The sequence below is a fragment of the Psammomys obesus genome, unplaced genomic scaffold (assembly GCF_907164565.1).
Source record: "Psammomys obesus unplaced genomic scaffold, mPsaObe1.curated_primary_1811, whole genome shotgun sequence".
In the NCBI taxonomy this organism is placed as follows: Eukaryota; Metazoa; Chordata; class Mammalia; order Rodentia; family Muridae; genus Psammomys; species Psammomys obesus.
Genome location: NW_026592509.1, coordinates 1,163,044 through 1,183,919, shown reverse-complemented (window position 1 = coordinate 1,183,919; position 20,876 = coordinate 1,163,044). Strand labels below are relative to the sequence as shown.

General features: G+C 49.8%; 2 protein-coding genes and 1 long non-coding RNA gene across 4 annotated transcripts in view; 1 reads left to right on the top strand and 2 right to left on the bottom strand.

Annotated features, from left to right (window-relative positions):
• Window positions 1-4,509: 4,509 nt before the first annotated feature.
• On the bottom strand, window positions 4,510-15,009 carry Dhdh (dihydrodiol dehydrogenase). The gene is made up of 8 exons (XM_055613639.1): window positions 14,927-15,009; window positions 13,693-14,558; window positions 12,314-12,425; window positions 11,418-11,581; window positions 9,146-9,401; window positions 7,766-7,890; window positions 5,002-5,149; window positions 4,510-4,785 (listed from the first exon to the last, which is right to left on the bottom strand). Exons 2-8 carry the CDS (start codon window positions 13,780-13,782, stop codon window positions 4,676-4,678), a joined length of 1,005 nt encoding a protein of 334 aa, XP_055469614.1. The 5' UTR covers window positions 13,783-14,558; window positions 14,927-15,009; the 3' UTR covers window positions 4,510-4,675.
• The window catches only part of LOC129681620 (uncharacterized), a 13,643-nt gene continuing 2,124 nt past the window's right edge, over window positions 9,358-20,876 (top strand). Inside the window, exons 1-3 of the long non-coding RNA XR_008720864.1 lie at window positions 9,358-9,416; window positions 11,007-11,154; window positions 15,008-15,164. This is a non-coding gene — a long non-coding RNA (uncharacterized LOC129681620). The remainder of the gene's footprint in view (window positions 9,417-11,006; window positions 11,155-15,007; window positions 15,165-20,876) is intronic.
• The window catches only part of Nucb1 (nucleobindin 1), an 18,620-nt gene continuing 15,808 nt past the window's right edge, over window positions 18,065-20,876 (bottom strand). For both annotated transcript variants that reach the window (XM_055613638.1, XM_055613637.1), the window contains exons 9-13: window positions 20,641-20,733; window positions 20,475-20,567; window positions 19,558-19,728; window positions 19,042-19,141; window positions 18,065-18,875 (exon numbers count right to left, since the gene is read on the bottom strand). In XM_055613638.1, the coding sequence (XP_055469613.1) occupies window positions 18,754-18,875; window positions 19,042-19,141; window positions 19,558-19,728; window positions 20,475-20,567; window positions 20,641-20,733 (579 nt within the window). In that variant the 3' untranslated portion in view covers window positions 18,065-18,753. The remainder of the gene's footprint in view (window positions 18,876-19,041; window positions 19,142-19,557; window positions 19,729-20,474; window positions 20,568-20,640; window positions 20,734-20,876) is intronic.

Genomic DNA, 20,876 nt, shown 5'->3' with positions numbered 1-20,876 from the left:
TATGTATCTAAATAGGGTGTAGAAGGTAATCTCTTGCCACTGTTAAACGAATGGAGGAGCCTGTCAGCTCGAGGCCCCACAGCAAAATATAGGAGCCCTCTTCCCTTGGACAGCCAGGAAGTGACAAGCAGGGATGAAGATCAAAACTAAAAATGACTGATCTTACCCCTGCCACTGAAGGCATCCGGCTTGGGGATCTGGGTCTCTCACACTATCCGCAAAAGTTCAGTGTTTGGTGTCTACGATCCTTGGTCTTCAGGGCCAGCAGGGACAATCCTGGGAAGAATCGGTTAACTTCTCAAGGATTGACTGTGCATCCTGGAGTTACAGATGGGGTTTTGAGGAAGAAATTAAGAAGGTGCAAATCTAGGCAGTGGATAGAATTGCTCAGCTGTTACTGTTCTCTTACATCAGGGGCAGGGCACTTGGCCAATATCTGATTTGTTGAGGATACCCAAAACATGTTTTACACCCCCACAGCAAGAAGTAATTTTAAGAACAGGACAACCCCATTCCCAAGAGATGGGGTGGGTGTTTTTGATCTTTTAGTGGGTTAGTCATGCTAGGGAAGGAAACAAAGTAAAGGTTAGAATCAGGGACCTCTCTTTCTCCTCTCTAGCCTTCTTTTTCTCTTAGCTAGTGTTAGGGGAAAGGAGGAAAAAGGAGGAATGGTAAAAGAAAAAATCCTATAGCTTTTATCCTATAGATTATTGAATCTACTACCCTGAAATATTATTTATTGTATGGATTATTATTGATAGAAATTTAAGATTGCTTTTTTTCATTTTTTGCTTAATGTATTGTACATATGCAACTTATTTGAAAATGTGATATAAAGTTCTAGTCTTACGAAGACTATTGCAAACTGTTCAGGATGGTTGGAGATGCAAAATAGATGCAAATAATCTTAAATGCAGCCTTGTTAGATAGTTGTTCTTCATTCGGGGAGGGCCTGGATTCTGGTTGCGGTCCTGGAACTAGGCTTCTGGATGGAGAATGAGGGATTCCGTTCTCAAGGGCAGCCAGAGCACATTAGGGTGAGGCCCGGATGCACTAAGCCAGGGTGGGGAAAGGGTTTCCACAGAGTGTTACAATTTAGCTCTTTTAACAGGAGGTCGCCAGTGTCAATGGAAGCTCCCCTAAGTGTTACAGCTCTTGGTCAAGCTGCTGTGCTCAGCAGGCAGAGGTGCAGGCCAAGGCCAACGCCTGGTTGGCTTGCGGCCAAGACAGGCCTGTTGAGGCCCAGGCCCAGCAGGCTAAACGGCAGGCCCAATGAGACGGGACCCGGCAGGGGATAAATGACGACTCTCAGGTGTCTTGAAGTGAGAAAGCTCGAGCCTTTATTCATGTGAAATCAAGGGCATATAAATCCTTTTAAAGGGTCTGATGGGGCTGAAGACTAGATAGTCATAGGTTAGTACAATTTTTAAGAAAGATTTATTTATTATGTATACAACAATCTGCCTGCATGTCTGCCTGCACACCAGCAGAGGGCACCAGATCCCATTATAGATGGCTGTGAGCCACCCTGTGGTTGCTGGGTATTGAACTTGGGACCTCTGGAAGAGCAGCCAGTGCTCTTAACCACTGAGCCCTCTCGTTTAGTTCTTTATGAACCAAGACAATGTTTTAGGTCTAAAAGGATGTTTTAAGGGCTAGAGAGATGTTTTTAGGTTTTAGGTTGATATAAGAAGGTGATTTAGGTACAGAACTTGGACTCACCAGGATAGGATAAATAATGAAATACTTTTTCCTTTTTTTTTTTTTTCTTTGCGACAGTGTTTCTCTGTGTAGCCTTTGCCTTCCTGGACTTGCTTTGTAGACCAGGCTGGCCTCCAACTCACAGAGATCTGCCTGCCTCCGCCTCCCCGAGTGATGGGATCACAGGCGTGTGCCACCATGCTTGTACTTTTTTCCAAGAATGCCAAATACAAATGGACTGTACATTGTAAATGTAATTCTTACCTGATAATTCTAATGTTCTTATTGTATGTAATTTATTAATATTAGAAAAAAGTCATTTTTAAACAAAAAGGGGAATATGTAATGGAAGTTTTGGTTTCTTTAAAAACTCAGTTATGTTATGTAAATATGTTTTTGTTTTAATCCCAAATGTGGAATTTTAGTTTGGGCTTTAGTATGTCCACAGCTGATAACTGTCTCTTGCGGGGCGTGGCCTTTGACAGCTGGTAATGGCCTGCCCCGTAGGGCAAGGGGAGAGGCGTGCTCTAGGGCTCTGAGGATATAAATATGAGAGCCCAGGAAGAGAAGGGGGTCATTCAGGACAAGAATGAAAACCCATTTCAATTCCTAGAGTGCCTTACACTCTTCCCTGAGCTGGGGGTGATAAATGAAAAGGAGCCCCTACCAATCCCGTTCGTGGACTCAGCAGCTGCCCAGCAGGATAAGAGTGCAATTCAAACCTTGCCTCTCTTGGCTGTTGCAGGAATCATGGCAGCTGTCAGAACCGGGACAGCAGGACTAGCCACTGCGCTAACTTTGTATTATCAGCTTTCTTCCTAGTTCATCCAGGACCTTCAGCAAGTGGCTCAGACAAGACTAACTCTCCAAGGACAGATCGACTCGCTGGCAGCAACACTTTCAGATTTTCAGACACGGACTGAATCTCCTCACAACTAAGGTGGCCTTTGCATCTTCCTCCAGGAAGAATGCTGTTTTTATGTCAACCAGTCGGGTATAGTAAAAGACAAAATCCAACAATTCCAGACATACATACAAAATAAAAGAGAACAGCTCGAGGCCCCTAGCTCTTGGGCCTTTGAGAAGCCCATTTGGAAATGGATTCTGCCCTTCCTCACACCTCTTCTGCTGTCTTTCTGCTTTTGCTTTTTGCACCCTGCTTTATTAATGTCCTCTCTACATTCCTCCGACGACAAATGCAAAAATTCTCCAACCAAACCCTTAATCAGTTACTTTTACAGGATTATGGACCTCTGCCCACAGAACCAGATGACAATGACCTTCCAGTCAACCCTGATGGTAGGGATCAGTTATATTCTGAGAATGACAATGCCTCTCATCAGCAGGAAGTAGCTTGAAGAGCAAAGGTCGCCCCTATGCCATGCCCACCATCACTGCTTCCTAGCTACTCTCTGTTAATAAAACAAAAAGGGAGGAATGTTGGGATTTGTAAGTGGGCATCTCTACAGTCAGCTCCAAGGAACCAGGCATCTGTGAAGCCACCTGCGGACCACCCATTGGCCACCTGGAACCACCTGCGCATGCTCTGGGTCATCTCATAAGAGAACTCGAACCACCTCCCCTCTCTCCTACCCTGCCCAGAGAAGGCTTCTGTGACCCTCCCCTCCCTTCCCTTAATAAAACAGTATGATCTGTGAACCTGAAAGAATCAGACTAACTTTGTAACCTATGTTTCTTTTAACTGCCTTATAACCTACAGTTTTAGGCCTATGTTAATTAAAGCCTTTTAGTGCTTCTCCAGAGAGCCGAGGAATGTAAAAGTTCCTGCCATTAGCCATCTGTGAGGGCAGAGATAAGAAAGAGAACAAGCAGAGATGCCTACTAAATGAAGAGTAAATCACCGATTGGCGCCTGGGAAATGGGCTTTGTTTGAAAACCGGGCCAAATGACCCCAATCCTTCTCCTGCATAGCTCCTGACCTTTGATCCAAAGCCTGTAACCCCCATTCCTCAGAATTAGACATGGGATAAATTAGTTAACTCTCCCATCTTTAACTGTGGCTATATCTCATGTGGCAAGAAATTCCAAACTGACCTGGAGATCAGATATTTACGGCAGGACTGACTGGACCTAAGAATGCCCAGAACCAACCAATTATTTTAAAAGTTGAACACCTCCTCCAATCCTAAATTGCCGCCTTCTGCCTTTTAAAAACCTAAGGTCTTTGTCTCCCGGGGCGCTCCTTGCTGACTTGCAGGGGTGACCCTATTGCGCAATAGTAAAAATAAAACCTCATGCATTTGCATCGGTCCATCTCCAAGAGTCTCTTTTAAGTGCTTCTTTTGGTAGTTAAGCCCCTGCTGAGCCTATTAGGCTCCTGATGGGCCTAACAAACCCTTCACACCCACCATGGAGCTTCTCTGCACAATCCTAACACAAAGACCCTAGAAAAACCTGTCCCTCTGCCCAGCCCGATGCTGTCTCTGTCCCAGTCAAAGTTGGCCACCATTCTGGATTTTCCCCAATAAAATCCAGAGATTTTTTTGTGTGAGATTTGTTGCATGGTGTGACTGTGGTACCAGAAAACCTTTTCTTTCTCTCTTTTTTTTTTTCTTCTTCAAGATATTGTATTTATCATATATACAGTGTTCTGCCTGCATGCATCCAAGCAGGCCAGAAGAGAGCACTAGATCTCATTATAGATGGTTTGCTGGGAACTGAACGCAGGACCTCTGGAAGAGCAGCCAGTGCTCTTAACCTCTGAGCCATCTCTCCAGCCCCCAGAAAACTGTACTTCCCAGAGCAGCACCCTGGTGAGTTTGAGGACGGACAAAGACAGCCTGGGCGTACAGTAAGAACAAAAGCAAAAGGACTTTAAGAAATCCAGAAAGGGAGTGGTTTTCAGCCTGAGAACATGGGCTGTTTTGCAAAAATAACTTCAAAGCAATGAGGGTCAAGTCAGGGTGGCCCAAGCAGAAAAAGGATTATTTGCCATGTCCACCCCAGGAGCTCATCAACATTTATCCTGGGGGAAGGTGACTCCGAGGATCTTCCTCACCTCCTCAAGGATTTCAGCAAAGAGCTCACTCTCTGCCAGAGGAACCACAGGGCTTTCCTTAAGACCTAGGAAGAGAGAGAACAGGAAGAATGTCTAAAACCCACACCCCAGCCACCAAGGAGACTACAATTCCCTTGGCATAAGCGGGGTGCTTTGAGAAGATGGACGTCCCTTGGTGCCCTGGGAAACATAGCTCTAAATAGCTGCTTGTGCTTCAGGGTAGAACGGGCCTCGGCATCCCCCTCAGCCCTCGCCCCAGGCTGCGGTCCTCCAGGACTCACCCTTGCGCAGACACTCTCGGACGTGGTTGGCTTCATAACTCATGCACGGCCCCTTTAAAAAATTGTACCCTTCCCCGAAGACAGGTGGAGGAAACTCTTTACGCTCGCCATTCACCACCAGCTCGGTTGGGCACCACATTTGGAGAATCTGGAGGAAGACAACAAGCGACGACTCAGCCCTCGTCAACAGGGTCTGGAGGGCTTTGCGGGACACATGCCTGTTGATGCGCCAGGACCAGCTCTGCACCTGAGACCTAAGCATCTACTCCCACTCAGTTGTGAGGTTAGACCTGCCTCCTGCCTGGATTGGGGTTGAAGAGGTTGCTGCTTAACAACGGTCCTGTCACACTAAGACTTGTCTGTTGTCTACCCAGAATCAAAACAACCTTAGACGTGAGGGTGAGAGGCTCCTTTAGCCGAGTGATAAGGGCTGATACCACAGTCTCCAGTGGCGGGACCACAGGCTGGAGCATCAATCTTGGCTCCCACACTTGGTTTTTATTTTATTTTATTTATTATTTTATTTTATTTTTAGTTGGCTGGCTGTAATGTAGCCCTCTCTGTGAGGCTGAGGTTGACCTTGGATTTCTGATTCCTCTGCCTGTGATTACAAATATCTAGTTTCCATACAACACCTTCCTTCTTATCCGGTAGAAAATCTGCAAGCTAAACTGGCCGGCTGCTCACTCGTCGGACAGAATGGAAAGACAGAGATGAGAGCTAGGACAAGAGGGCAGGATGGCTAAAGTCCTGTAAGTTGTAGGGAAAGGTAGGCACAACGTTATTGTGTACTGTGTAAAGATTCAAATGCTGATTTGTGTTCCCCTCCCCCAATCGGGCTGCAGTCCTTGTTCCGAGAACCTCCAGTCTCAGTGTTGTGTAAACACCGCTTTCCGGCTGTCCCCCGGCATGCCAATAAAGCAGCTAACAGCCAATCAATGAGCCGGGGAGAGAAGAGGGCTGGACTTCCTGCCAGCCAGGGGAGGAGGACACAGATGGAAATAGGGAATTCAGCCATGGGCAGATGTCCAGGAGTCATCGGGAGGGAGCAGCTGGACAGAGAAAGCCAGAAAGTGCAAAAATCTCAGGGATTTTGGCAAAGAAAAAGTCACACTAGCTTAGAGGATTAAAATAGAGTAATAACTGCTCAGTTGTGCCATAAGGCATATAAATAACTTAGTGCAGTCTCAAATATTTGGGTGTTAGTTGGGTTAACAGAGAAACTGCAACACACACAATTTTAAAACTACAACTGGCAGGGAAAGGCTCAAATTATTCTATATTTTGACTTGCTATAAATATGATTTCTTTCTTTTTTAAGATTTATTTATTATGTATACAGTGTTCCGCCTGCATGTACACAGACATGCCAGAAGAGGGCACCAGATCTCACTATGTGGTGGCTGGGAAAGAACTCAGAACCTTTGGAAGAGCAGCCAGTGCTCTTAACCAATGAGCCACCTCTCCAGCCCATGATTTCTTTCTTTTTTTTTTTTTTAAGAAAAAAAAAAAAAAAAAAAGAATTGAAGTGTTAGGGATCAAACACACTATCGGGTGCAAACTAAAAAAGTGCTCTTCTCCTGAGCCATGCCCACAGCCCCACACTCGACGATTCTAGGTAGGTTCTCGATCATTGCCCTGTGTCTGCAGATTCTCTTTGTACTTTTTATTTTTGAGGGTCTTGCTGAGTGGTCCAGACTGTCCTTGAAATCCCTCAAGCTCCAGGATAGTCTGGAACTTGTGATTTCTGCTGTACCTCTAGGCCCAGCAGGATTACATTTCTTTGGCAGCTAGGTATCACGTGCGGGGTACCGTGGACGCTAGCCATGTCTTCCACTGGGCCGCACTTTCAGACCAAGAATGGGCTTTCTTTCTGGCAACAGCATTCCAGGAATCCAGGAAACGCTGGTACACACAGATGATGTCTGGAAAGACCACACACACAGTGCTGGAGAGATGGCTCAGTGGTTAAGAGCACTGGCTGCTCTTCCAGAGGTTGAGTCCAATTCCCAGCTCCCACTTGGTGGCTCACAACCATCTACAATGAGATCTGGCACCCTCTTCTGGCGTGCAGGTATACATGCAGACAGAACACTGTATACATAATAAATAACTAAATCTTAAAAAAGAAGAAAAAGATTTTGGGAGAAAAATAAAGATAACACATACGAGTGGAAACCCCCAAGCATGGCTAGCATTATGTTTAGAACCTGACTTGTTCAGAGGCTCAGGAGTTGGTACACCGAGCTCCCAGCGGGTGCTGCTGCTTTGGAAGGTTGTGGAACTTGTGGTACATAGGCACCAGAGAGCGGAAGTGGGTGGCTGGCGTGCGGGCCTGGGAGGTCACGTCCACACTTGGCACCCCCTTGAGCTCTCTGCTTCCACTGTTGTAGACCAAACTGGCTCAGCCTTCACGCCATGACAGACCGACAGGCCTGGAAGCCTGGGCTGAAATAAACCTTTCCTTCAGTTCAGCTGCTTCTGTCGGGTATCTGGTCCCAGGGATAGGAAAAGCAGCAAACACAGCTGGAAAGACCTGGGAGCTGGAGTACCGCGGTGGCAGAGCGGGTGTTCAGCAGGACAGAAGGCCAGCCTTCCATTCCCAGCCCCAAAAGCCAAACCTCACCCAGAACTAGCTTGTCCTCCGCCTGAGGGTGCGGGGCGTGGCCTCTGGGCCCCCACCGCTGCTGTGGCTGTTGGGGGGCGCAGGCCGCTCAGTCTCAGTACCCGGCTCCCCGCACTTGGACGCTGCCGTGACTCTCACCTGGGCCGTGCCCTTCGTGCCGTTCACGTAGGCAGTGTTGGGGAGGGCGGCGGAGATGCTGCAGGTGAAGCTCCCGTGGACCCCTCCCGGGTACTGGAGCAGCACGCTGACAGTGTCATCCACGCCTGCACGGAGAGCGCACGTCAGCACAGGCTGGGGCGGAGCCCCGGGTTAGACCCAGCGCACCGTGACCCGGACACAGGGCCTGTGTGGCGGGGGGTGGGGGTGGGGTGGGGTGCTTGTTTTGGTTTTGTCGTTTTCGCTGGGTTTTATTTGATCGAGACAGTCTCTTAGCTGCGCGGGCTCATCTTAGACTTCCATGTTTAGGCCTCTTCAATAATATGTTCAGGCCTTGGGTTCTATTTACTGTTCCCAAAGAAAAAGAGGACACTGGAGAGGTGGCTCAGCAGTTAAGAGCACTGGCTGTTCTCCAAGGTTCAGTTCCCTGCACCCACATGGCAGCTCACAGCTGTCTGCAACTCCAGTTCCAAGGGGCAAACAAAACACCTATACGTAGAAAATAAAAACTTTTTCCTTGTTTTATTCGAGACAAGGTTTCTCTGTATCCTCCTGGCTGTCCTAGAACTTACTTTTAGACCAGGCTGGCCTCGAATTCACCTAGATCAGTCTGCCTCTGCCTCCTGAGAGCTAGGACTAAGGGCAAAGGACTATGCCACAACAAAACACACTTTATTTGTTTATTTGAGACAGGGTTTCTCTGTGTAGCCTTGGCTCTCTGGGCACTCACTCTGTAGCCCAGGCTGACCTTGAATTCAGAGTTCTACCTGCTTCTGCCTCCCGAGTGCAGGGATTAAAGGGGTGCACCACCTCAGGGCACAATTTGTCTATATTTCTTAACTGCTGACATTTGCCTTAACAGTTACTTCAGTTCTTCATGAACTCCCACAACACCCCTATTATCAACATTTGACTATGCAGATAATTAAGATTCAGTCTGGGCCTGGCATGGTGTGCAAGCCTTTAATCCTAGCAGAGACAGGCAGATCTGCAAAGCTCATCCAGGACAGCCATCACAGAGTTACACAGAGAAACCCTGTCTCGAAAAACCAACCAACCAGCCAACCAAAACAAACCAAAACAGAAGATTCAGCCATCCGCTCTGGGATCACATGGTGAAAAGTGTTGGGGTTCGGAGCAGGGCTCTGTCTGCCAGAGACATTGGGCCCCACCCTTCTTCCCATGGATGAGGTAGTCCTTGAACTACATTTCCCAGAAGGCAGCCACCTGCTTAAACCATGTATATACATACACAGTTCTGGGAATGGTAGTTCCTTATGTGTCTAGGCCTGGAAGTCCCTCCAGCTGTCTAACTTGATTTCTCCAAAGGACCAGGAGAATCGGCCATCCAGCCGAGGGTACCTGTTTCATGGATCCTTCCCACGGCTGAAATCTTCTCTGGCTTCTGCGCACCAAAGACCAAGGAGAGGAACTGGACGCAGTAAATGCCTAGGTCCAGCACGCCGCCTCCGGCCTGGCTCCGGTCTGTGGCCCGGGGTAAACTGTTGTTTACATTAAACCCAAGTTCTGCACGGGCCACTCGCAGGTCCCCGACAGTTCCTTGGCCCAAAACTTCTCGCAAAGCCTCCACAGCAGGAAAAAACCGGCTCCAGACGGCCTGCAGACCAGAGAGGTGAGCACAAGGAAATGGGGACATCAGGGGGTACTCAGCCACACCTCCCTCAGGACCCTAATCTTGACCTTCCCCGCTGTGGCTCGAGTTTTCCTGTTCCAACTACCTGGGTCCCAAGCCCCCCCCCCCCTTTTTTTGAGACAGGGTTTCTCTGTGTAGTCCTTGCTGTCCTGGACTCGCTTTGTAGACCAGGCTGGCCTAGAATTCACAACGATCTGCCTGCCTCTGGCCCGAGAGTGCTGGGATCGCAGACCTGTGCCACCGTGCCCGCTCAGTGTTTTTAATTTTTAGATAGGGTATTACGTAGCCCAGACTGGCTTCCAGCTAGGTAGCCGAGGTGAGTGTCAGTGGAGGAAGTGCCTAGATCAGATGGGCCTGTGGGGTAGTGTCTTGATTTTAAGTGCTCTAGGACTGCCCAGCCCACGGTGGGCAGGTGGGCCTGAACTCAGAGACTTGGGTTACGGAAGAACAGAAACCACTGAGATAGTAACTCTCCAGTAAGCCCAACCTTTCCTTCCTTCCTCCTTACCTCCCTCCCTCTTTGTTTTTGTTTTTCTTCCGTTCTTTCTCCCCCACGCCACCTCTCTCTGTCTCTATGTCATTGTCCCCCTCCCTCTTTCTTTCTTTCTTTGAGACAGGATTTTGTAACCCTGGCAGGCTTGGAACTCAAAAAGATCCAAGAGCTGAGATTAAAAGTGTTGAAAGCCAGGTGGGGGTGGCGCACACCTTTAATCCCAGCTTTCAGGGAGGCAGAGGCAGGGGGATTGCTATGAATTCGGGGCCGGCCTGGTCTACAAATGGAGTCTAGGACAGCCAAGGCCTCCTTCCCAGCGCTGAGATGACAGCAGTGAACCACCACACTCCTTCTCGTGGTGCTGGGAACGGACCCTGTGCGGCAGGGAAGCTCTGTCCACTGAACTACACCTCAGCATCTCTATGGCGGCTCCTGGTTGTCTCTCTCCCCCCCCCCCCCCCCCCCGCTTCCCTTTTTATTTTTTTTCCCTATCTGAGACAAGGTCTCACTGTGTGGCTCTAGCTGGCGGGAAGTTTGCTATCTAGAAAAGTGTGGACTCAAACTCACAGTGTCGTACTTGCCTCTGCCTCCTGAGTGCTGGGATTAAAAACCTGATCTCGGTTGACTTTAGAAACAGCCACTGATTTGTGGGGGGAGGGGGCACGGCTGGAGGCTGGCTCAGAGATTAGGAGCACTTGTGCTTGCAGAGGACCAGGCTTGCCTCCTTCCTGCCCCACGGTGGCTCAAAGCCCCTTCAGCTCCAGATCTGACCTCATCTTCTAACCTCTGTGGGCACCAAGTACACAGATGGCATATGAAATAAAGGGAATAACTAAAGGGTTTTTTAAAGCACTAATTTTGGAAGTGTGGTGGTAAGTTTTTAGTCTCTCATTAGCACTGCCTCAGATGGCATCTCAGTCCAGCCAAGGAATGGGTTAAAAACTGCCCTGCCTTGACTGTTTCCTCCCCGGAGGTGGGGTGGATCCGGGAAGTCGCTCCCTTTCATTATCTCCTGTTCCCCAGTAGAAAGGACCTTTCTGTGTGTCAGTATTTTAACTTTTCCTGGAACCCTTTAGGTTTTCCTGGAAGAAGAAGAGGCTGAGTCACCGTTCCTGTCCGTGGTTCCCTTAGCCTCACAGAGCAAGCAGCAACCGGCAGAGAACAGAAAGCTGAGCTCCTGCACGCTCCAGGGACTCTCCTGACACACCTCTCCGGGACTCCCGGGTAAGTTGAGCACCAACAACCCCTAAGCAAGCCTCTGTCTTCTTTGGTTTTCTTGCTTTCCAAATAAATACTTTTCCTTCAAGTGGGGAGTAATGAACTTGAGTTTGTGGCTTCAATAGATGCAGTAGATTCAGTCACATCCTGGCCAGCACAGAGATACTGATCCTTTTGTGTGTGTGGGGGGGTACATGTTGACTGGGCAACCATGTTTAGTAATGGTAGGTGGTGCTATGTGGCTGTCAGGGGGGACTTTCCAGGCTTACCTCCATGAGGAAGCGGCCCTGAGAACGGGCCTCTGCAACCATCTCCCGAACTTCTGCTGCATTCACGCCCATGGGTTTCTCGCAGAGGACAGCCTTGCCTGCAGCCAGGCAGAGGAGCACGGCAGACTTATGCTGGGGGTGCTGGGTGGCGATGTAGGCCACCTCTAGGGTAGAGGAAAGGAGATCAGATCGGCAGCCCTGCCCACAGGAAGAGGCCTGGCCCATAATGTTCAAGGACAAATTAGTGGATACAATCCTAATCTTTTAATTGGGAAGAGACTACCAAGCTTTTGAGAGGCTGAGACCAGCCTGGGTTACATAGTGAGGTCTGAATCAAAAAGGCCAGGCATGGTAGCCCACACCTTTAATCCCAGCACTTGGAAACGGGAAACCAAGGCAGGTAGATAGATCTCTGTGAGTTTGAGGCCAGCCTGGTCTACATAATAAGTTTCAGGTCAGCCTGGTCTACACAGTGAGACCCTTTCTCAAAACAAACAAACAAACAAACAAACAAACAAACAAACACACAAAACAGAAAACAAAAACAAAAAAGCAACAAAGTGTTGGGCCAGCTCCATGGAGCCTTTGCTTAAAGTGTGAGAAGCCCTGGGTTCCATCTGCAGTACCTGCAAAATAAACAAGTCCATAAACCCTTCTCAGATCCCCTAGCCTGTGAGAAGCTTAAGACCCAGCCTTAGCTGTAGAGGCCTGACCTCCAAGCAGCATAACATTGGTCAGCCAGCCTCTGGCCAACTGCATTCCCGTTCCTTCCGCTTCCTGCCACAGCTGAACCGGAGCCTTTCCAAAGCCACTGGAGAGTCAGGCTAGCCGTAGGCACACTCTTACAAGAGAGTCTGCGATAGCTTTGCCCAACCTCCATCATTCAGGCCACTCACCCACGTTAGGGTCCTTGGCCAGCTCCTCGTAGGAGCCATAGGCCTTGGGGATGTTGTATTTCTGTGCAAACTCCTTCGCCCGGTTCAGGTCCCTCGCGGCCACTGCCACCACCTAGTGTCAGATTCAAAGGGTCAAGGTGGGACCATTGTGGAAGCAAAGGTGGATGGGGAGGAAGCAATGGAGGAGGCTGCAGTGGGGGTTATAGCCTCCTCCGAGATGGCTAGGGAAGATACTCCTGTGGCAGACAGAAGGACATGGACGGTGGAAAGCCAGATTTATTTTAGGCTGTGCCTGGGGTCCAGGCCAGCCTAGGCTGCATAACGAGTTCAAGACCATCCTGGGTATGTGGCAAAACTCTGAATAAAAAGGAAAAGGAGCTGGGGGCGGTGGCACACGCCTGTGATCCCAGCACTCAGGGAGGCGGAGGCAGGCGGATCTCTGTGAGTGTGAGGCCAGCCTGGTCTACAGAGAAAGTCCAAGACAGCCAAGGCTACACAGAGAAACCCTGTCTCGGAAAAGACCGCCCCCTCCTCCCCTGTTGTAAGTGACGATTAATATTTACTATTGGTTTATCTTCTGGTAAAGCTTGCTGTTAATCCTCAGCAGCTGTATAGCCAAATCACCACAGAGACTGGGTTTTTAGTTAACCTAGAACACAATGCTGGGCAATATTTACTCCCTCCTAAACCTCCAAGCCCTCAGTTTCCTAACATTTAGATTTCCCACATTATACTTGCTTTTTGTGAAATCTTAGGTCTGGTTCATGCTCCACGTCCTCCAAGATCTCTCCTCCAGCTCCGCTCTCCTCGCTCCCCTCTCGCCCCTTCTCCTCCCACTCATCCCTGCCTTCTTTCCTGTCCTCTGGCTCTTCCCTGCTCATTGTCTCTAGTTGCTTTATATTGTCCTGTTTACACAAGAGTTGAGACAGGATGCTTAGAATGAGTATCACAATGCAATATCCAATTGAAACCAGAGAGTTGGGGGTGGCGTGGGGGAGAAATCAGTATTTGAATGAACAAGGTAAGGTGTATACATTTAAAAAAAAAAAACAAAAAAACATTATGCCAACACCCCCCCCCAAAAAAAAAGGAAAAAGAGGTCTAAGTGAACGAGTGGCCCAATCTCAGCCTACGGCCAGGCCAGCAAAGATCCACCCCTGCAGACCCCAAGCACCTCAGGTTTACAAGACTGGGGTGAAGAGGAGGAGCAAGCTGAAAAATAAGTCTCTTATGGCGCTGGGGACCAGAAGAGGGTCCCCTTCTCTTACAGTCACCTCCTATCTCAGACCTGGGGTCTCCTCCCACAGACTCAGGCTAGGGACCCTCTCCCTTAGACCCAAGGCTCCCCCTTCCCTCAGACCCAGGGTCTCCCAGTGCACCTGGTGCTCCGAGGGAGGCAGCGAGCTCAGCATGATTGTAAAGTCGCTGGCGATTAAGCCCGCTGACACAATGCCCCAGCGCAAGGCCATCTTCACCACAGCAGGTCTGAAGAGCCTCTGCCCTCTGCCGGAACGGCTGGAGGCGGGGCCTACGGAAAGGTGTGTGCTACTTGGCTCTACCTTCCGGTGAACACTATCTGAGTTGAAGCTTTGACCCTTAAGGACACAACTAAAGTGTCATCAGAGAGAGGTGCCTGGGGAACAGAGAGAGGAGCATTGGAGAAATGCCCCTCCCCCCACCTCCGTACTCTGTTGCCTAGGAATTCACAAAATAGCCCAGGCTGCTGACCTCAGACTCAAGGCAATCCTCCTGCCTCAGCTTTTTGGAGTGCAGAGATTATAGGCATACATCACCATCCCTGTCTTTCAGGTGTCTTTTTACTTTTTATTTTGAGACAAGGTCTTATAGTGCTAGAAATTACTCTCATGAAAATGACCATAGGATCCAAAGTGTTTCTGGGAAGACAGAAAGTTTTACTGCTGTGAAAGGGCGCACAGCTATGTCAAAGCAAGCAGGCCAGCACAGCCGCCAGGGACGCGGGGTTTGCTGTTGTGTGTGTGTTGCCTGCATGTGTGTGTGTGCACCGTGTACATTGCTAGTGCTCGCGGAGATCTGAAGAGGGTGTTTTGGTGTCGAGAGAGATGGCTCAGCAGCAGACCCAAGTTCAGTCCGTGTGACAGCTCGCAACCGCCTTTAACTCCGGCTGCTCGAGCTCCAATGCCTTCTCCTGTCCGTTGTGGGCACCCGGCCTGCACACGGGACACATACATGCATAAGGCCAACCACTCAGACACACAAGATAAATCTAAGAAGAAAGAAGGGGAGAGACCAAAGAATTAAAAATCAGTGGGTAGTTAAAGTTTAAAGCACAAGCCTGAACGAAGGCTGGCTAGGGGGAGACATGTCCGGCCACCTTCGGGGAAGAACTAGCCCTACCTTACCGCATTCTTTCCTGCCCACTAATTATTCAGTTGCTAGGAAACAGCCCCTCTCCCCTAGGGCAGCCAAACAAGGGAAGCTAGTCAATTAATGGTTTGGGGACCTTCCTATAGCCAATCAGTTCAAAATGCAACATCCCCTTCTGTGTTTCTACCAATAGATGCTTGCCAGGCAGGAATCCCCCTGCTTTGGGCATGCTGGGAGGGACCGAACTCTTTAAATCACCCAACTAACCTCAGCACCACTTCGGAGGTGAGGCCGCGTGAGCCCAAGCTGTGGCTTGCAATAAAAAGATCCTCATGTGTTTTGCAACAGACTCGACTCCTGGTGGTCTTTTGGGGTCTCGTGAATCGGGCACAATGAAAGAAAGAAATAGAAACCTAGAAGAAGGTGTTGGATCCCTGGAACTGAAGTTACAGTGGCCATTCGTTACACGGCTATGGGAACCTACCCTGGATCTTCTGCAAGAACAGTAAGTGCTCTTACCTGCTGAGCCCTCTCTCCACCCCCAGATTGCACCTTTACAAGTCTCTTTACTAACAGAAATTCCTTTACCTCATTTGACTTTCAGAGAGAAAAGAAAATGCTCCATACACCCCCATCTCATATACATCTCCTCGTTAATAACACAATTCCATTCTTTCTTTCTTCAGATTCACTCAGCTCTGTCCACCTGTGTCATGTTCACTTGGCAGGACCTGTGTCAGTTACCACAGCCTTAATTAATCATTGAACTAACTGGTTGTGCAACCACTCACTGTAATCCTGACCCCTGGGGCTTTATCAAGGGAAGTCAGGCCTGAGGTCACGCTCCCTCTCCACTTCCGTGTTAGCCTTTGACAGAAAGGACAGTTCATTTCCTTTTCTTTCCCTGACATAGGTGCCTCAGGGTATGCTTGAAATACTCCTCCTGCCTCAGCTCCCCAAGCAGCTAGGACAACAGGCTTGCACCACAGGCCTGACAGGTGGTCTTGCTTTTTTTCTCTCTCTTTAATAATTGATTTTATTTTTACTGTATGTGCATTGGTGTTTTGTCTGCATGTATATCTGTGTGAGGGTGTCAGATCTTAAGAGTTACAGACAGCTGTGAGCTGCCATGTGGGTGCTAGGAATTGAACTCGGGTCCTCTGGAAGAGCAGTCAATGCTCCCAACCACTGAGCCATGTCTCCAGGCCCTGGTCTGCTTCTATGACCCCTGGAGTTAGGGTCCTCGTCCACATCCCTTTTTTTGGTACTGGCTCAGGGCTGGACCTCTGGGGGGGGGGGTACCTTTTCTGTTCTGGAAAGCTCAAGTCCCCGCAGATTGTACTTACTGGAAATTCTCAGAGGATCAACTGAGTTCTGTGGCCAATTATGTAATTATTCTCAGTTGTTTGACCAAGTCCACCTTCAGCCAGACAATATCCTTGTCTTGTAGATATTTAAGACTTGGTACCTGGGGGCTGCAGAGGTGGCTGGTGGGGAGGATGTGCTGCTTTTGCAGAGGGCCCCCATTTGGTTCCCAGCATCCACAATCATCTGTAACTCCAGCTCCTGGGAATCTGACACCTTCTCTGAATTCTGTGGGCTCCTGCACTACTGTGGTGCACACGCTCAGACACACCGAGAACTAAAAAGAAATCATTTTTTAAAAAGGCTTTATGCAGGACTTGGTGGCATACATCTTTCACCCCAGAACTCATGATGCAGAGGCAGATGGAGCTCTGCAAGTTGAAGGCCAACGTGGTGGACAGAGTTCCACACTAGCCACAGCTACAAAGCCTGTCTCAAAAATCAACAAAAAAGGCCTTGGTGTGGGAGGTGGCCCAAGGCCGCATCCCTCTCTGAGGAGCTCTAGGCAGTTAAGGTTACTGAGGGAGGCAGGGAAGTTCTTGTCCCCCAGCTGTGCAGCTATTGTGTTGCGTGGTGGTTTTTTGTCCTTTGTTTTTTGTCTCTCCCTGAATCACGTATGTGGTGCCATTTTGGAGAACAAAATACACTCACCCAGAAGCCATGGCTGCTAACCAGTGACAGCCAGGTCCATGGTAATGGAACTACTGGCACCTCCCTGGTAGGTACAAGAGGGGAGAGTCACAAGGCCTAAGATTCCAGGTATTGGTCCTCCAGCTTCACGTGACCTTGAGCGATGCTAGGGGACATGGAGAGTGGTGGTGTAACTGAGAGGCTCTCCAGGGAGGCTCCTGCGAAGCCATCGGTGACATGGGGGGACATGGCGGTGCCGCTGTTTCGGTGCCAGTACTCTGTGATACCCTTATCCTTTTTCTGCACACTAGCTCATCAGAGAATGTCCCATCCAAGATGAGGACACAGCTAGCCACCCTCCTTGTGTTCTCAGGGCCAGCAGGACATTAGTGGGAAGCTGTATGGTAATGGGCTTCCAGGAGCAGATTCCCCCACTGACAGAATCCAGAGTGGATGCTGGTGTAAATGTGTGTGATATCTGGAGCTGTCACAGCCACGTGGGACCGTGAAGGGAGTACGGTGTTGCAGTGACTGACACAGCTAATAGGGTAATTTCCTCGAAACCCTGCAGCTACTATGCGGCAGACGTATAGTACACATGCAGGCCCAAGAGTCATGTTGGCTGTGGTCCACACTGCGTCTTTACTGAGATTCTGTGCTTTGGAGCTTGCTCACCTGGCCAACGTGGACAAGCAGTCCCCAGGGAGTCACCTGACTCTGCCTCCTCCCTCCTAGGATTACAAGTGTTTTATTCAAGTGTGCCAAGGAACTGAATAGGTCCTCATGCTGGCACACATTCCAACTGACCCATTTCTGTGGCCCCTTTTTTTTAGAATGATCTCACTATGTAGGCGTGGCAGGCCTGAACTCAAGGATCTGCCTTTCTCTGCCTTCCCAGTGCTGACAGTAAAGGGGTATACCATCTTGCCTGGCCTTTTTTTTTTTTTTTTTTTTTTTTGGTGGTGGTGGTGGGGGTTGTCTTTGGATACAGGGCTCCCTCATCTAGCCCAGGCTGGCTTTACCTTGTTAAATAGCTCAGGATGACACTGAGCTCCTAATCCTCTTGCTTCCAGCTTCTAAGTCCTAGGATTACAGGCATTTAACCCCACGCCTCATCTATGTGGCCTGTGGGACGGAGCCTCATGAATGCTAGGCAAGCATACCAACTGATCTACAGCCCCTTAATAATATATAAATAAATTATTATAATTATAATAACTTATTAAGCCATTAATTTTTTTTCAAGCTCAGATCTAGGTCTTCTATCCCCATGACAAAATTGACTGTGAGGCCATTCTGCCAAAAGCAGACAGAAAGCTACCACTGCAAGCCTCTCAGAAATGCCGTGCCCACAGGATACTGAGGAGTCGGGCAGGTGGCATGCAGGGAGACTTGCATGAGGGTAGTACATACACACAGATACTCTCATGTTTATTTGTGCCAGGCCATATTTGATGAAACTGGAGCACAGGGCAGGACACAGCAGTGAGGCGTGAGGCCAGGGAAGTGGGTGTACCAATCTTCAGGAACCCCACAGGAAGCTGAACCTCAGCTTGGGGTGTAGCCATACCTTCTGGGGCCATGGGGTGGGTACTGGGCCCAGGAGGTCAGGATAAGCCTGGTGAGGCGGTGGTGGGAGCCAGGGGTCCAGGCAGAGCTGGCAGTTAGTTACTTGAAGGACGTCCATGTCCTGAGCCTCCAGCTACCGACAGGAATCATTCACCCCACAGAAGGCAGAGAGTCAGAGGGACCAAGCCAAGCTCCTGTGACCCACTGACAATAGGTACAGGAAGTAAAGTGGCTGAGCCTGGAGCAGCTAAAAGCAAACCAGGAAGGCAGGCTTGGAGTAAGCCCTCCAGGTAGGGAGGGTCTCCTGGAACCTCAGCTCTAGCACTGAGTCCCTGTCAGAAAAAGAAAAGCCAGGAGACAGAAGGAAGGAACCAGGATCTGGAGCTGTGAGAGCTGAGACTAGCGGACACAGGCGAAAGCGCATCTGAGGAACAGGGAAGTCCTGTTCTCCTCCCCAGGAGAGGGCTCTGGCCTCCAGAGAGGCTGCAAGGACACTTCCATCACTGTCTGTGGGAACAGGAGGGGTGGGGTCACTGAGGTCCTAAGTGCTGCGAATCCAGCTGGGGCAGCACGGGGGGCTGCTCCGGGGCCTTCTTTTCAGATGCAGCCACATCTTTCTGGTCCCCTGCTGGAGCTGGGACAGGAGCATCATCTGCAGAGGGAACAGGACAATCATGTTAGACACCAAGTCCTCCCTCAGACACAGGAGTCCAGGCCCAGGCCTCCTCCCTTAGACTCAGGATACTCGCCTTGGATTTAGGGACTGGGCCCTGGCCCTTCTCTGTCAGACCCACTGTCCCAGGGTACAGAACCAGTACCTGTGTCTGCACGGAACTGCAGTTGCCCATCAGGCTTGGAAAGTGGAGCATTCTGTTCCTGCTGCTGCTGCTGCTTCCTTTGCTCCATTTGCAGAACAGCCTGCAGGAAGTGGATGCACAGACAAGAGATTATGGCCTCAGAAAGACCCTACAACCACCTGCTAAGTGGCCACAGTCTTCCCCATAGCCTTGACTCCTCTGTCACTGAACTGGGTTTCGCACCAGTAAGGATTCAGTTCTCTTCTGTGATGGCTTAGATGCTCGCACACTGATCCGTTATCCTCCTCTCCTGGGTCAGACATCTCTCACTGCCTTCATGTTAAATGGCTGTTGTAGCATAGTCAAGTGTGGAGAATCCTCTGCCCTTACTAGTGATGGCAGCTGCCACCTGTGTACACACACACTCAAGTATCAACATGGCAGCTACAGGCCATCTCGCCCTGAAGACACCCATTTGCATAAAGAAAAAGGTCCTAGGAGATCCAGAGAACAGGTCCAGATTCTCCAACCAGTCACCTGCTGCAGTTCTCTCTTCTGAGCCTCCAAGCGGTCCTGGGAGCGCCCCAGGGCCTCTGTCTCCTGGCTGAGGCGCTGGGCCTTGGCATTCAGCTCAGCTTCCCGCGCAGCAAGCTCCTCCTCAAAACGCCTCAGTTCCTCCTCTGTATAAGCTGGATACATCTCCACCGTCTGCAGGGCACAGGCCAGGGTCAGGCGAGCAACAGGGCAAGTCCAGCCTCACTGCGGTGGAAGGGTGAGGCTGGGGTGCATGTGTGTGTGCTAGGGGCACACACCAGTGACACGACTGAAAGTGGAGTTTTAAACCAGGGAACCACAAAGGGGCAGAGGCCCAAACAGATCAACAAACAGCCAGAGGTGCTGAAGGAAAGGCTGCAACTAGGAGACATTCAGGTCTGAGCGTTTCCCGTGTTCTCACCTATAGTGAAATGCACAGTAAAGCCTTTGTGTCTAGCACTGAATGAAATGCTTCAGCAAAGCATTTGCTATAATCAGAAGAGGCTGAGAGATCGTTTTGTGACTTTTGAACCTTGAGGAAATGTTAACTCTCTGGAGAATGTGCACTTGGTGCTATGTGAGAGCTTGCAGCTACACCGACCTTGGTCCTAAGACACTCCTGAACTTAAAAGTTTTTACTTTGATTATGGCCATGGTCAAAAGGGACTGAGATTTTGTGGGTTGTCTACTCCCACAGGCAGCAAGGGCAAGATAACTTTGGTAGCTGGACCCTTTCCCAGCCCCAATTAACCTTGTATCCGTTTGGATAAAGTAACTGGAGTGAGCTGTCCGTCTGTCAGCCTTTTCCAATAAGACTGAACCCCTCTGCTCCTCTGGGAAATGAAGGCTTAGCACCTTGGTGAGTTCTTTCCCAACTTTCCCAACTCTCCCACCTGTGACCAACATCAAACAATACTTACCTTCCATCCCTCCCCAGTGTCCCCAAACTCCTTCCTCTGTGTGGATGCCAGGAATTCCTCCAGGGTCACCAGGCGGTCCTGGTTGGTGTCCACCTGTGGAGCCAGATCAAGGTTAGGTTGTGCTGAATGTGCTGCCCACTGCCCACCCCAGCCTGGCTTCTCTCACATTCTTCATCACGTGCTCCCGCATACGAAGCCGCTCTTCCTCCATCTCTCTCATGTCATCCTCCTCATTCTTCGGGTCGTATACCTTCTCCAACTGCAGGGTTAAGGGACAAGCATGAGGGGCTGAGGACAACATCACTCCTGATGTACATACTTTGCCTCTCCAGGACCTTGGGAACTCCAAGGGCTTTGTCTCCAGAGGCTGCTGGGAGTCGCAGCTTTTTCCTGCACTCACTG